Genomic DNA, 13,994 nt, shown 5'->3' with positions numbered 1-13,994 from the left:
GTAGCTAGGACATGCTCAGTTAAGTGCCGGTTGCATGAAGAATGGTTGGGGTGTGTTTTGTGGCTAGGATCTCTGTTTTTTGAGTTTTGCCCATGGCTAGAGAGCCAACGGTGACGTCGGAGGGAGGGGCCAGTGTTTTCCTTAGTGCTTGTAGTTTACAGTAGAAGGTGCTGCTTCTGGCTGGGACTTAGGGAGGCCCTTGGCAAAATCAGCCCGCAGGGACTTTTGTATCTTGCAGACCCCAAGGCACTAAACCAGAGCCAGATCTGAAGCTTTTTATTTTAAAATTCGTGTATAGTAAAATCGACTTGTACTGTTTTGTGAATCTGGACACATGGCTAGATTAGTGTAACCACCACCCTAATCAGGACACAGAACATTGCCCCCCAAACTCGCTCTTGCTATCCTCTTGTAGTCACCCCTCCCCCACCCATAAACCCTGACAACCACTGAGCAGTTCTACATCACTGTGGTGTTGTCTTCCCAAGAATGTCAGAGAAATGTATGTGACCTTTTAAGCGGGGTTCTTTGACTCAGCATAAGGCCTTTGAGATTCATCCAGGTTGTGTGTATCAAGAACCTGTTCCTTTTTCTTGTTAAGTAGTAGTTCGTTGTCCAGAGGTCCCACAGTTGTGCATCCGTTCGCCCACCGAAGGACATCTGCGTTGTTTGCAGTATTTGACCGTGTGAATCTGTGTATAGGCTTTCGTGTGAATATAAGCTTTCTCTAGAGTAAATAACCAGGGGTAGGATTGTGGTGTCGTATGGTAAAATGTATGTTCAACGTTACAAGAAACTACTGAACTGTTTTTCAGAGTGAATGCACCATTTTGCATTCTCACCAGCAAAGCATGAGAGTTCTAGTCGCTCCACGCCCTAACCAGCACTGGGTATGATTAGATTGTTTTTAACTGTCCTAATAGGTGTACTGTGTTACCTCATTGTGGCTTTAATTTGAATTTTTGCTTCCTCAAATCCAAGCCAGGGGAACTGGAGGGAAGAAAATGGCTAACTCACCACCAGTTTTGTGGTACTTCAAACTCTGATCTTCTTCCTCAGTCTTCCTTCTGCTACTTACTTTTCAGAGTCCTTGTGTTACTTGTTCATTGCTATGTAACAAATTACCAAAAACCTTAGAAGCTTAAAATGCACATTTATGATCTCACAGCTTCTGTGGGTTGGGAGTCCGGGCATGGCTTACCTGGGTCCTCACAAGCTGCTGCAGTCAACATGTTGGCTAGGCCACCGTCATTGGAAGGCTTAACTGGAGAAGGATCCACTTCTGATCTCACGTGGTTGCTGGCAGGATTCAGTTCCTTGAGGTCTGTTTGACCGGGGGCCTCCGTTCCTTGCTGGCTTTTGGTCAGAGACTTCCTTCAGTTCTCTGCCGTGTAGGCCTCTCCAACATGGCAGCTTACTTCATCAAAAGCACACAAGCTGTGAAGGCAATAGAGAGAGTCTGCTAGCAAGACAGAAAGTCACAGTCTCTTATAACATAGTCACAGAAGCAATATCTGAACACCTTTGCCATATTTTATTGATTAGAAGTCAGTCACTAACTAGGTCCAGCCTTACACTGAAGGAGAGGGGATTACACAAGAGCATGAATACCAGGAGGTGGGGATTATTGGGGGCCATCTTGGGTCTGTCTGCCATAGTCCTCAGATAGCTGCTTCATGGATCCTTCCAGGTGTCTTACAACTTCATTCTGTGGGAGAGACAAGTGAAGTGGGTAGAGTGCCCTTAGTCTACCCAGACTGCGACTCTATGAAGCTTTTTGATTTGATTTCTGAACATTCAGGGTTAATTTTAGGAGTTTGTTTGTTTGTTGTTTTTGACGTAAGCCATCTAGGACCAAGCTAGGGTTAGAATAAGCAGTGGTCAAAATTTAAATTCTCGGGGCGCCTGGGTGGCTCAGTCGTTAAGCATCTGCCTTTAGCTCAGGGCGTGATCCCGGGGTCCTGGGATGGAGCCCCACGTCGGGCTTCTCCGCTGGGAGCCTGCTTCTTCCTCTCCCACTCCCCCTGCTTGTGTTCCCTCTCTAGCTGGCTGTCTCTCTATCAAATAAATAAATAAAATCTTTTTAAAAAAATTTAAATTCTCATAACCATCAATCTTCTGTTTATTAAATTACAACCATGGAGAGCTCAACTTTTGTAGCCTTTTCAAAGCTGACCTTGTAAATTCCAACACATTATGACAGCTGTTTCAGCCTGTCATTGTGGCTGCTGACCAGGAGACCCCAACAGATATATCTGGCCAGCACTGGACGTTATGAATTTCTTTCCCTTGATAGTGAATTGCTACCCACGTTTAATTTCTTTTAATGGCTTTCTAATGACTTGCCAAATCTGGCCTCTCTTTTCTCTTACTTAGTGTGGCTTTTCAATACCCAGGATTCATCCCTGGAAATATGCTTGATCCTTTCTCTTTATTGAAACTTGGTATTCCTTCCTTCTCTTTAAAAGGAAGTAGGCTCTTTAAATCAAGATTCTTTGAATGTTTTTGATTATGAACCTGTCACAGTACAAGCTTTTTGAAAATGGACCCCTAATATGGGTATATTAATGTATTTATAACTAATACTACTGAGTTCATATGTTGTGTACATTATCAAACATACATGAAAATAGGAAATTCAAAAAGAATTAAAAAATAGATAAAAATATGAGGCGCCCGGGTGGCTCAGTCATTAAGCATCTGCCTTCGGCTCAGGGCATGATCCTGGGGTCCTGGGATCGAGCCCTGCATTGGGCTCCCCGCTCCGCTGGGAGCGTGTTTCTTCCTCTCCCACTCCCCCTGCTTGTGTTCCCCCTCTCTCTGGCTGTCTCTCTCTCTGTCAAATAAATAAATAAAATCTTAAAAAAATAGATAAAAATATGAGTTCTAATATTTTGCTTTCTACTGTCCAAAGGGGTGCTACTGGGCATTGATGTATCAGGGGCCATGAGCGGACAGACACCTTAAATACTCACCACCAAATAGATCTGCACACATTATTTCTTTTCTCAGTCTCTTCCCAAATCCAGCTGCTCTGTCTAGACTCTAGCATATTCCCCAGTGTGTGTCAGGACCAATAATAGGAGCTGCTCATTAGAATTACTTTTCCTTGGTAGAAGATGGAACTGTGGCCAACTCCAGGATGCTTGTGGGGTAGGAGAGGTCTGCCTGCAATGCCCAGTCTCTCCCTTGTGAGGTAACCAGCCTCTCTGTTCCTCGTTCTCTTTCCGTAGCTTGCTCCCATCATAGACTAACCAAGTGTCCTGGTCTGGGTTCCCTCAGAGGCAGACTCTGAGACAAGCATTGGAGAGCAAGGAAGGCGAAGGCAAACCCAGTAGGGAAATGGGGAAGTGAGAAAGGAAGGAGAGACAGCCAAGACAGCCAAGAAAGAGTAAGTCCAGCCTGTAGGGGTGAAGAGGCTTCCATTTTTCAATCATAGCAGATGGGCACTTTTCTCTACCCACTTGTACATCTACTTGCGGTATTATAATCAGGAAGTCAGTGCTTTCTGATTTTTGTCTTACCTCTCCCATTTCACATCCTTGTTAAGCACCGTGAAACACGCATTATCTACAAGAACACCCTCTTTTCTCCCTCACCTCTTTTCTTTTCAGTTAACTTCTAACTTCTGGCTGCTCAATCATCAGGTCTCGGGCGGGGCATCACTTCTTTTCTTTTTCTTTCCTTTTTCTTTAACTAAGCCTGATGCCCAACAGAGGGCTTGCCCTCACAACTCTGAGATCAAGAGTTAGCTTCTCTGCTCTACCCACTGAGCCGGCCAGGCACCCCAGCGACACCTCATTTAGAAAGACTTCCTTCCTCCCCCTTTCTGGGATGGGGCTCTTTCTCTGTGCCCCGTCCCTGTCCTATTAGAGATCCTGTCATACCGTATTGCTTTTATTTATTCATGTAATAAGTATCTATTATGTGCCTGGTGCTGTGTTACGTACCTGGAGTTTATATTCCAATAGGAGAGAAAGATTTTAATTTGTGATTTCATTTTAATTTTTTATTTACCTATGTGTTTGCCCCACCTAATCATGTCCATTTTGTTGACCCTTTATGTCCCTGTCCTTCTGCGGTGCCTGCCACGTAGGGGGGGCTCAGAGTGTTGTGTTGAATTGTGTCAAAGAGCACAAGCCACCTTAGTTCAGGATGACTTGGTATTGCCATGGCCTTTTCCAGCCTTTCCTGTTGGCTGTTTTCATACAATAATGTGCCCACTGAGAGAGACATTGACCTTGACTGTTTGGGGCACAAGTCTGTTAACAAGTGAATTTAAAACTGTGAACGTTACTTTGCCAATTACTTTTTCTGTTTTCAGGCTGGGAGAACACATCGCTGCTCAGCTGGAGGAAAGTCAGAGAGCATCTGAGAAGAGGCTGGGACCTTCATTTTGCAAACACATAAGGTGCTGACCGAGGCAGTATAGTGTAAGGACCATAAGTAGGGGTTTGCGAGTCAAAGTGCCTGGGTTCAAATCCCAGCTCTGCCACTCATTTGCTGTTTGACTTTGGGCTCTAGGTCCTAAAGTGTAAATAGGGATGATAATAATAGTATATGCCCGATAGGATGGTGTGTAGGTTAAATAAGATGAACACATATAAAATTAACAATAGAACCTCGTACATGCTCAATAAATGTTATTATCGTTGTTATGATTTATTCACATCCGTCAGTGCTAGTTCATTCAGCAGTTGGAGGCTGGCTATAAGACTCTTTGTGGTGCTCAGAGTCACACTTCAGCATTCTTCATACAATGGAAAAAAATATGGTGAAAGTCTTCATTTTAAGCAAATTCTAAGTTTTAGATAGGTCACATAAAGGGTACACTAATGCAATTCATGGTCCAGAGGCCGACCATTAAAATAACCACCTAAATCACAAGTTCTTTCCCTCCTTTCCTTTCTGTGATGAAACAAATATTTGCTGAGTACCTCTTATGCATTTGGTGCCGAGGATGCCAGGAGGAATGAAATGGACCCTGTCGTTTCAAGATTTCACATGTAAGAGGACAAATTACAGCTCACTTTGGGCAGCTCTTTAATTGGACACGCACATGGCTTTGAGAGCCAGAAGACAGAGTGCCCAACTCCCCTTTGGCGATTTAGGAAAGGCTTCACACAGAGGAGGTGACATTTGAACAACCGTATCTAGACACAGCCATCATTTAATCACTGTGGATTGAATAGGCATTTGGCCGGAAACACAGCCATAGAGCGACATTGTCCACTATTTGTTGGAGAGCCTGGGTAATGACGCTATCATTTACAAAGCATATGGCAGCCTCATCAGGTCCTAGTCTTGGAGTCCCTGCCATGGAAACCTATACGGTTGTACTGCCTCATAATGAGGCCCTCTGATAATATTTAATATGCTAATAGGAGTACAGAAGCCCACAGCTGCCTTTCCAGTTATTTTTAAAGTGACTCCATTAGAGTAAATAGCAAGCTAGGTAACCGCTTCCCTGGATCGCCTATGGCTCTCAAGGGCAGAAAGGAATCGGCTAAACAGCAGCTTGGGTGGGGTTATGAAATGATTTTGGCCTGAGTCCTGTAAATGCTAGTTTGCGATGCCAAAGGCCAGGAAGCTTAGAAACAGATGCTGGGTAACCAGCCAGGCAGGACTGGGGAGGAGAATTGCTGTGGGTGCAGCTGCAGTCAGTTTGAGCCTGTGGGAGCAAGATCACCCCGGATGGCCTCGAAAGATGCCGGAACTGTGGCTGGCGGCCCCCGTCCTGTATCGGTGCCTCATTTCCCAAATGTGTCTCCCTCCTCTTCCTTCCCCAAATCAGCAAAATTACAGGTCAACTCTCAGTTTCTTTTCTGCCGTGGAAGGGAGGTGACTCTCTCTCTCACAGATGGGCTCTCCATCACGCAGCTAAAAGAGCTAGAGAAATAGAACTGTCGGGCAGACGAATTTGCAGCACCGCACCCAGGCCTGCTCCCTTCGACCCATGCCTCTTCAAGTCCCAGGAAGGAATGTGTAGCATTCCCACGTCTCTTAATCATACCCAGGTGGCTGCAGTGTTGCCTAAAAATCAGCCTCGGTGGACCTAAGAGTTAGCCACTGCATGCTCTTCCGCCCTTGCTTAGTAAAATTCATCGTGTGTTTTGTATTGATGCAGATTATTTATGCCAACAGGCCTGGCCCTGCCTGTCCAGGGCCGGGTCCCCTTGAAAGCAGTCATGTGACCGCAGCCCATTACTTGAGTGTGTCCTTTGATCTCCCAGCGCAGCCGGGAACAGGGCAGGGTTGGGGCAGACAGCTGCAGCTCCCAGGCCAACCCAGCCTCTCCCAGATCTGTGACTCTGGGCTCGCCTTCCAGGCTGACAGGCAAAGCAGCCGTGGCCTGTTCGAGTTATTTCTTTGTGTGTGTGCGTGTGTATTTATTTCTTGATTTATTTAAGCGAGAGTTCTCCCTGCAGAGAGCTGCAGAGATGTGAGATGTGGAGTGTGTGCAAGCCTGCGTGTGTGGGGGGGGGTGGGGGGGGTGGGTGCTCCAGAGAGAGCTGGAATTGTACCTCTTTTCTTTCAGACCTCTGCATCCCTCACAGAGAAGATTATTTTCTTGATTTTGTGTCTCTCGAAACACCTGGGGTGAGGAAAAACCTCCGCATTGGCCAAGCAGAAGAAAGAGGTAATATGTTTGTTTGTTCTTAGGTATTTTGAGCAAGCAGAAGCCTGCATTATAAACATCTATTGTGTAGCGATGGGACAGGAAACGTGCAGGCCTTAGAGTTTATTGCTTTGCAATTTCTCAGAGTGATTTTTTTCTCAAAGATTTTGATTCCAAATCAGTTGTCCTCATCTTAAAAAGGTGTACAGATGACTTTGCAATTTGAAGTGTTGCAACCTATTTCAAAGGAACTTGATATTTGGAAAAACTCTGTGGTCACTTGGGTGAGAACTAGAAATGAGGGAAGAGATAGTCTGAGAAACACTTCTAGGCCCTTCATGGGGGCATTCCCCAAAGCCCACTACACAACTTCATGTTCAGAAATCTTCCTGTAACTCCCTTGGCCTCTTGCTATCTTAGAGGATCACTGGGTTTCCATCTCTCTGTAGGAAAGGGAAACAGAATTCCTTGCAATGTTCGAGAATTCTCTTTAGTGATTTAGTGCTTCAGATTGGATCTGAAACCAAGGTGTAGCTAACCATTTGGTGGACATTTTTGTTCTTTAACCATTGAACAGACTGGGTCTTCGGTGCTGCCACTAGTCAACTGTGCTACGGACTGCCATATTTAATTTCTGAGTCTCAGTTCTTCATCTGTAATATGGGAGTGATGGTGCCACCTTAAGAGTTGCCGTGAAGATTAACTGGAGTAAGAGAAATATAAAGCACCCACTGTGCTGGGTAAACAGTAGTCCCTTAATAAATAGTAGCGATTTAAGCTATTATTGCTGGCATAACATTCTTTTAGATCTTAGTGCTCTCAGAGGAAGAGAGTTCATTTTTTATGAATCTACAATTACCCCAGAAGGAGTAGATACCCAAGGGTTTTAGTCTCTGGAGGTCCCAGACCATGCATTCTGAAGGAAGAGATCTGAGCAAACACAGTCTCGTTTCAGCCCTTCTGCTATGGTGGGCACCCACCTGTGCATGGCCCCTCCTGATTCATTCAGCTAAGAATTGCTTTTTGTTCAAGCTGTTTTTTTCCACCACTGAGCTCCTCAGTAGTCCTTAGTACAAGCCTATAAGGTATGCATTATTATTCCTATTAAGAGAAAACGGAGGTGCAGAGGAATTAATGTTAATTAGTTAATTAGCTAATTAATTTTTATTTATTTATTTAGTCTCCACACCCAACGTGGGGCTTGAACGCACCACCCTGAGATCAAGAGTCACATGCTCTATCGACTTGAGACAGCCAGATTCCCCCAGTTTGTCTGACTTCTAAACCTCACGCTCTACTAAGCCATCATTAGGCCGTTAGGAACAATAGATGCTCTGAGATGCTTTACCTCAAAAGGGTCCTCTGCTGGGCTGTTTGGGAAACAGGGGACACTCTGGCTCTTTCTTAGAGATTCCTATTAGAGATGCATAGTAACATGTTGAAGGCTCTGAGGAATCTTGCAGTCAAGAAATCTGTTTAATCCTATTACTCCTCAACTTATTCGATTGTGGGACCTTTTTTTTTGCCTTATTCCTAAAATCATAAAGCACGGAGAACTACTCTTCCACAAACATATTTTGGAAAACCTGGCACCAGGCCAAGCTGCCTCTGGATGACCATCCTATCTGATACAACAACAGATACCTTCAGACACCTTCTGGAGGTCCTTGTAGTTTCCTCCCTCTTCTTATCCTTTCATCTGATCAGACCTGGGAAGAGTCACTGGGTTGGTCTCACAGACTCCCCTTACTCATTTAAGACCTCAGACACAAGGATATGAACAAGGAAATGCTCCAGTGTTCTACTGGAAAGGTAGTGGTGGAAGGGGCCTCTCTCGCGCCATCTGCCAGGGACTCCTCTATCCCACTCTGCACCCCTTAGTTATGCTTAGGCCCCCATCGACATCAGGCTACAGAACGCCTGTTTTGGTGACCACCAAAGAGAATGCAGCAAGGTGAGCCTGAAGAGATGTCTGTCCTCTGTGTTCATGTCTCCACAGTGCAAGGGGGAGGATTTAGACCGGCCTACTTAACTCCCACTTTGGAGGGTGGGAGCGCGGTGCCAGTTGAATGACTTCGGGTTCTGGATTTGGGTTCCTCAGGGCCAGAGCTAGAGTAGGAATTTCTCGTAAAAGGCAGCATCTCTGAGAAAGGCTGAGTTTTTAGCATGGGAAACCACACAGTTCACATCTAGAATACCAGAGACAGAATCAAGGTCCCCGTAGCTGAGCGGAGGTGCGGGAGTTCAATAAGAACGTACTGCAGAATAAAACAATGAATCACAACAACTCGGGGAGCCTGGGCTAGCACTTGGAGGCTGCTTGATGGCGGAGGTTGGGTGGGCTCCAAGGGCCGTCATCTGTTCTTTCCATGTTCTTTTCACCTTGGGAAATGAAAAGTGGTTGGATTGAAAAGAGCCGGACCTCAAATAGTTCGTCCCTTCAGTTACCCACCCCGCCTCCTCATACAGTGAAAGCCTTCCAGCAGAAGCCTTAGAAGCCTTTTCTTTTTCAGATTGTAAGTGAGTGCCAATGATGAGTCACTGTTTCGTGTTTGTGCTTTAAAACCGTCCTCAATATATAAATATTGGTAGGGGCAGCCGCACTGGGCAAGATTCAAGCTGTTTTTTGCCAAGATCCACCTTTTCAGAGTACATGTCAATGAGTACGGCATCTTTGGGTCTTTGCGAACACTGCAGAGGCTCCCCACCTCTTGAGCCAGAGGATCCCTTTCAGGCCCTAGGGAATCATTTCTCCAGAGACTTCCTTGGCACATTAAGTGCTTTTCTAATGCTGACAGAGGGCTGAAAATGGAAGGAGCTTCGATTTTTCTCAATAATGGAAAATCCCCAAATCATTTTTATCAGCTTTAGAGCCAGCTAGAGATGGCCTCAAAGATACATACACTGCTTAAAAACTTGTTTTCCTCTCTGCCTTTAAGTGGATGATGGCAGTCTACTTTGGGCAGTGCGTGGGAGTAGGAAGTGGTCCCTGGCCTTACCCAGCTCTTGTTTTGGTGAGCCTCAAAATGAGCTCTTTTTGGTCTGTTTCTTTTACCTCTTACCTGAAGGAGAAAAACAGTTTAAGAATAACTTGCTTAATACTTAATAATGTCAAAATGTCAATAGCAGATCTTTTCCTAATAACCAAAGAATTCTAGAACGATTCTCAGTTTTTCTCCATCATGATTTTCAAATCTTCTTTGAAAATGAATGTGTAAGTACTACCCATTTTCTGGTTTAGTAAAGGGCTTTTGTATAATCAAATAGCATGTATCTGTGCACCGAGTCATGGACTAATACTAATACTAATAGAGAGAAAGACTCTCTCTAGCAGACTCTGTGCTGCGCGTGGAGCCTGACACAGGGCTCGACCCCACAACCCCGAGATCATGACCTGAGCTGAAATCAAGAGTCGGATGCTCAACCGACTGAGCCACCCAGGCACCCCAGCAATTAATTTTTTAAGAGACTCTGGCTGGGGCGCCTGGGTGACTCAGTGGGTTAAGTGTCTGCCTTTGGCTCAGGTCATGATCCCAGGGTCCTGGGATCGAGCCCCTCATTGGGCTCCCTGCTCAACGGGGAGCCTGCTTCTCCCTCTCCCTCTGTTCCTCGACCCCCCCATCCCCCCACTCGTTCTATCTCTCTCTCTTGCTCTCTCTCTCTCAAACAAATAAAATCTTAGAAAGAAAATAAAGGACCCTGGCTTAGAAAGCTCTGTTAATGCATTTAGCATTTATCAAACACCTGCTGTGTGAAAGGTACTGTGTAGGTGCCAGAGATTCAAGGAGTATTTAGAAAGAAAGATACCCATGGAGCTTACAGTCTAACAGAAACATACTCAAGTTTGATGCTTTTTAGTTCCTAGTGAATTTTTTATATGGAATTTTGTTTGTAGTGTAATGAACTGAGGGGTGGCTGAGAACAAAATGCCTTTGGAGAGATATTGCTTTATTTATTTATTTTTTCTGGAAAAAGAAAATCAAGATTGTAATGTCTTACTTCTTCTTGTTGAATCGGTGTTGTCTACTCAGTGCCCAACTCTTCTGTATTCACAAAAAGGGGTAGGAAAAGTAACATCAAGATGAAAGTAAAGCCCAAAGGAGATATGGAGAACAGTGTTTCTCCAATTGAGATCTGGGAGCGCCTGTGTCAAAGTCCCCTGAAGGCTGCATTCTAATTGCAGATTCCCAGACCCTCCAGACTGAGAATTGGTGGCAAAGCCTGAGCGTCTTCATTTTGTAATAACCTCCTCTGGTGAGTCTTGTGATACTTACGTCAGAGAGCACTGATCTAGGCCCGTGGAGAAGGTCACCAGGACGAGGTGAACTACTTCAAAGGGTGATGAAGGACCCCAACCGATGTGTTCTCAGAGGTGCTACAGATAACCTATAAGAAATTTCTGAGTATGGGGGCTCCTGGGGGGCTCAGTCAATTGAGCGTCCAACTAGGTTTTGCCTCAGGTAGTGATCTCGGGGTCATGAGATGGGGCCCCCATCTGCTCCATGCTCCGTGCAGAGATTCTCTCTCTCCCTCTCCCTCTCCCTCTGCCCCTCCCCGCTCCTTCTCTCTCTCTCCCTCTCTCTGTCTCTAAATAAATGGATAAAATCTTAAAAAAAAAAAAAAAAGACATTTCTGAGTACAGAGAGAAGGCAGGTGATGGGTAAATACTGCCCCAACTTCAAAAATGAGAAAAGAATAGATGCCAGAAACTACTGCTTTATAAGCCTGACATGACCTTTGGAAAAATTCTGTTCCAAACAGATGGAGTCAACGCATTTAAGAGGAAAATGTGATGATCTTTAGGTGTCATCATGGATTTGCTAAAACATCGTCACTGTTAAAGACTGTCAAATTTGGCTGCACATTAGAATCATCTGGGGAGTTAAAAAAAATCTTGATGCCCAACCCCCACCCGGTACCAGTTACATCAGAATCTCGGGATGGGACCCAGGCATCAGTCTTTTTTAAACCCCCAGAGATTTTCTTTTAATGCAGTGCTGTCTGAGCACTGGGAGTTTTAAAAGCTCCCCAGGCTGTGGTAATAGGCAACAGAGTTTGACAACCAATTTCTGTATACGACATTAGGCAAGTTGCTTGACTTCCTTGCACTTTGTGTAAATTCTAGGTAATTTTAAAGGTCTCTCCCACCTTTCAACTTCTATGATTCTGTTATTAGAAGTCATGCTAAACTGAGTTCCTCCTTCCTTCCCTCCTTCTGTCCTCCTCCTCTTCGTTTTCTTCTTCTGGGGGCTGGGATAGTCAAGTCGTCAAAGTATGTACCTTAATTTCACAAAAATATTTAGCAGAATTTCCCCAAGATGTATGATAGACAGAAGCGAACTTGCTCAGAGTGTGAATATAAAGCATCTGCAGTAACCCTGGGGATGGACCCGGAGTGGAATGCTTCAGGGGCTGTTGTGCCCTTGGAGCTGACCTTGTTAACATTTTTTATCCAGGATGTAGGTAAGAAAGATATGAAAGAAATGCCTATCAGATTTGGAGATAACCCAATGTTTAGGAGGGTTAATTCCTACCATACATAAAAGAATCAGGTCTAGCTCTGATCAGAATATCTGTTTATTAAGGTTATTATTGTTTTAACAATATTTCCATAATTCAATTTCTTCTCTTTCTTTAGTTGAGTCAAAATTTTGAGCCTGTTAGTGTACTGCTAATGGAAAAACAGCCCTGCCTGGTAGGGTCCCTAGTCAGCTGTCCTCTGACTCGGTTCCTATCCAGAAATGCAAATAGATTACATCAGGCTGGTTTGGAGCAATACAAAATAAAGGAAGCATCACCCCAAAAAGCCACGAGGTAGAATACTAAATTCCAGTTTAGCAGTTTCGGCTGATGAGTGTGAGGCTTGACCTGGGTGGGGAGGGTGTCTCAGAAACACACGTGGCTTATTTAAAATGGGCCGACTGGACTCTTGATCTCAGGTCGTGAGTTCAAGCCCTCTTTGTGCATAGAGTTTACTGAAAAAAAAAGAAAGAAAGAAAATAACACAAACAAACAAAAAGGGCACTCGGCCCCCTCCCCCAATTGTGACACCCCTAGTCTGGGGGGAGGCCTGGAGCCTCCTTTTTAAAAACAAGCTCTCCAGCTGATTCTGAGAAATAGTGTTGAGGAACTCACTTTGATTTGAATTTTGGCAGAGTTGTTTAAATATGTTGTTTTGTCTCATAGTCCGTCTCCAATCTGTGTTTTTAAAAGCCCAGATAGATTGAATAATTTTGTGCTTACAACCCAAACAGTTAAATTACATCAGGTCCTTCATATCCCATTCCCTATATTTCAATCAGAAAACTGTATGCTCTTACATTTCCGTTTTTCTTTTCATTTTTAATGCTTTCTTTTAGACAGACCTTGATCTGACCTAGACACGGGGAAAATATAATTTATGTGTAGCGGAAAAGCAATCTGTAGCTGCTCGGGTGCTGCTGCTGTGTTTTGGAAAATGCACCCGGATTAGATTATGTCTGATCACTTTCCACATCACATGATGAACAGCAGTTGAGAAGAAGGATAATATGAATCCTGCCGAGCAGCCCTTAGATACCTTGCTGTTAACGGGTGCTTTCCTGCCCCCTCCCTCCTGTGTCTTCCTCATCAGGATCTATGACTGAGGTGGATCAGCTAGGAGTGGCTCCTCGCAGCATAAAGGGAGGCACTTTTCACACTCTGTTTTGGAATGAGAAGTTAAATTCATGAGCACACATGATTTAGAAGACATGGGCTGTGGCACTTCGTCTTCAACGAAAGACAGGAAATCTGAGAAAGGTGAGTGCCAGCGGGGGTGCCTGTCTTCTTGAATGAACGGGGAGCAGAGCCAGAGTGAGCCAGATTCGCCCTCTCCCCTATCCCGGGCAGTCACTTGCTTCTCCAGCCACCCTGTGCGCTTGTGCACAAGGCACCGTCACTTGAGCTGAAGGCTGAATATTGGCATAACACGGGAAACTACCTTTAGGAAGGTGTAGCTTTGAATTTACGATGTACCATAAAGTATTATCTAAGAGAGAGCTTATGTTTGACTTGATTTCAGCTGAAAATGTACCACTATAAAAATCTCAATTTCAAACTCAGTGGCAGGGAACAAGAAAGCCTCTGTAAATTTCTCTGTTTATTCAATATGCTTATAAATAGCTATATCCATACCTATGTGGCGTTTAGCAGCATCATTGACTTTTTATTAGATTTTGTAACTCAGTGATCGGATTATTTTTTATAGCTATTCAACACAGAACTTCATGAGATTTGCCCCACGTTTTTAAACTATTGCAGGTAGAATTTGGGAAACACAAGATCATCTGCTTCCCAAAAAGTGTGTGGTTTCTAAATAGATGACATGCCCCCCACAACCCCCAAATAATTAGAG

The 13,994-nt window shown here is 44.5% G+C and overlaps 1 protein-coding gene across 2 annotated transcripts in view; it reads left to right on the top strand.

Moving 5' to 3' along the window:
- Positions 1-13,994, top strand: part of PPEF1 (protein phosphatase with EF-hand domain 1) — a 113,796-nt gene that overhangs the window by 6,904 nt on the left and 92,898 nt on the right. Inside the window, exons 2-4 of one of the 2 annotated variants that reach the window (XM_040633764.1) lie at positions 4,325-4,411; positions 6,539-6,640; positions 13,233-13,399. In XM_040633764.1, the coding sequence (XP_040489698.1) occupies positions 13,327-13,399 (73 nt within the window). In that variant the 5' untranslated portion in view covers positions 4,325-4,411; positions 6,539-6,640; positions 13,233-13,326. Of the gene's footprint in view, positions 1-4,324; positions 4,412-6,152; positions 6,378-6,538; positions 6,641-13,232; positions 13,400-13,994 lie in introns of those variants that run through there. The other variant, XM_040633767.1, reaches the window with a different exon arrangement.

The sequence above is a fragment of the Ursus maritimus genome, assembly GCF_017311325.1.
Source record: "Ursus maritimus isolate PB19 chromosome X unlocalized genomic scaffold, ASM1731132v1 scaffold_X1, whole genome shotgun sequence".
Lineage (NCBI taxonomy): Eukaryota > Metazoa > Chordata > Mammalia > Carnivora > Ursidae > Ursus > Ursus maritimus.
This window is presented reverse-complemented; position numbering and strand designations above follow the sequence as displayed.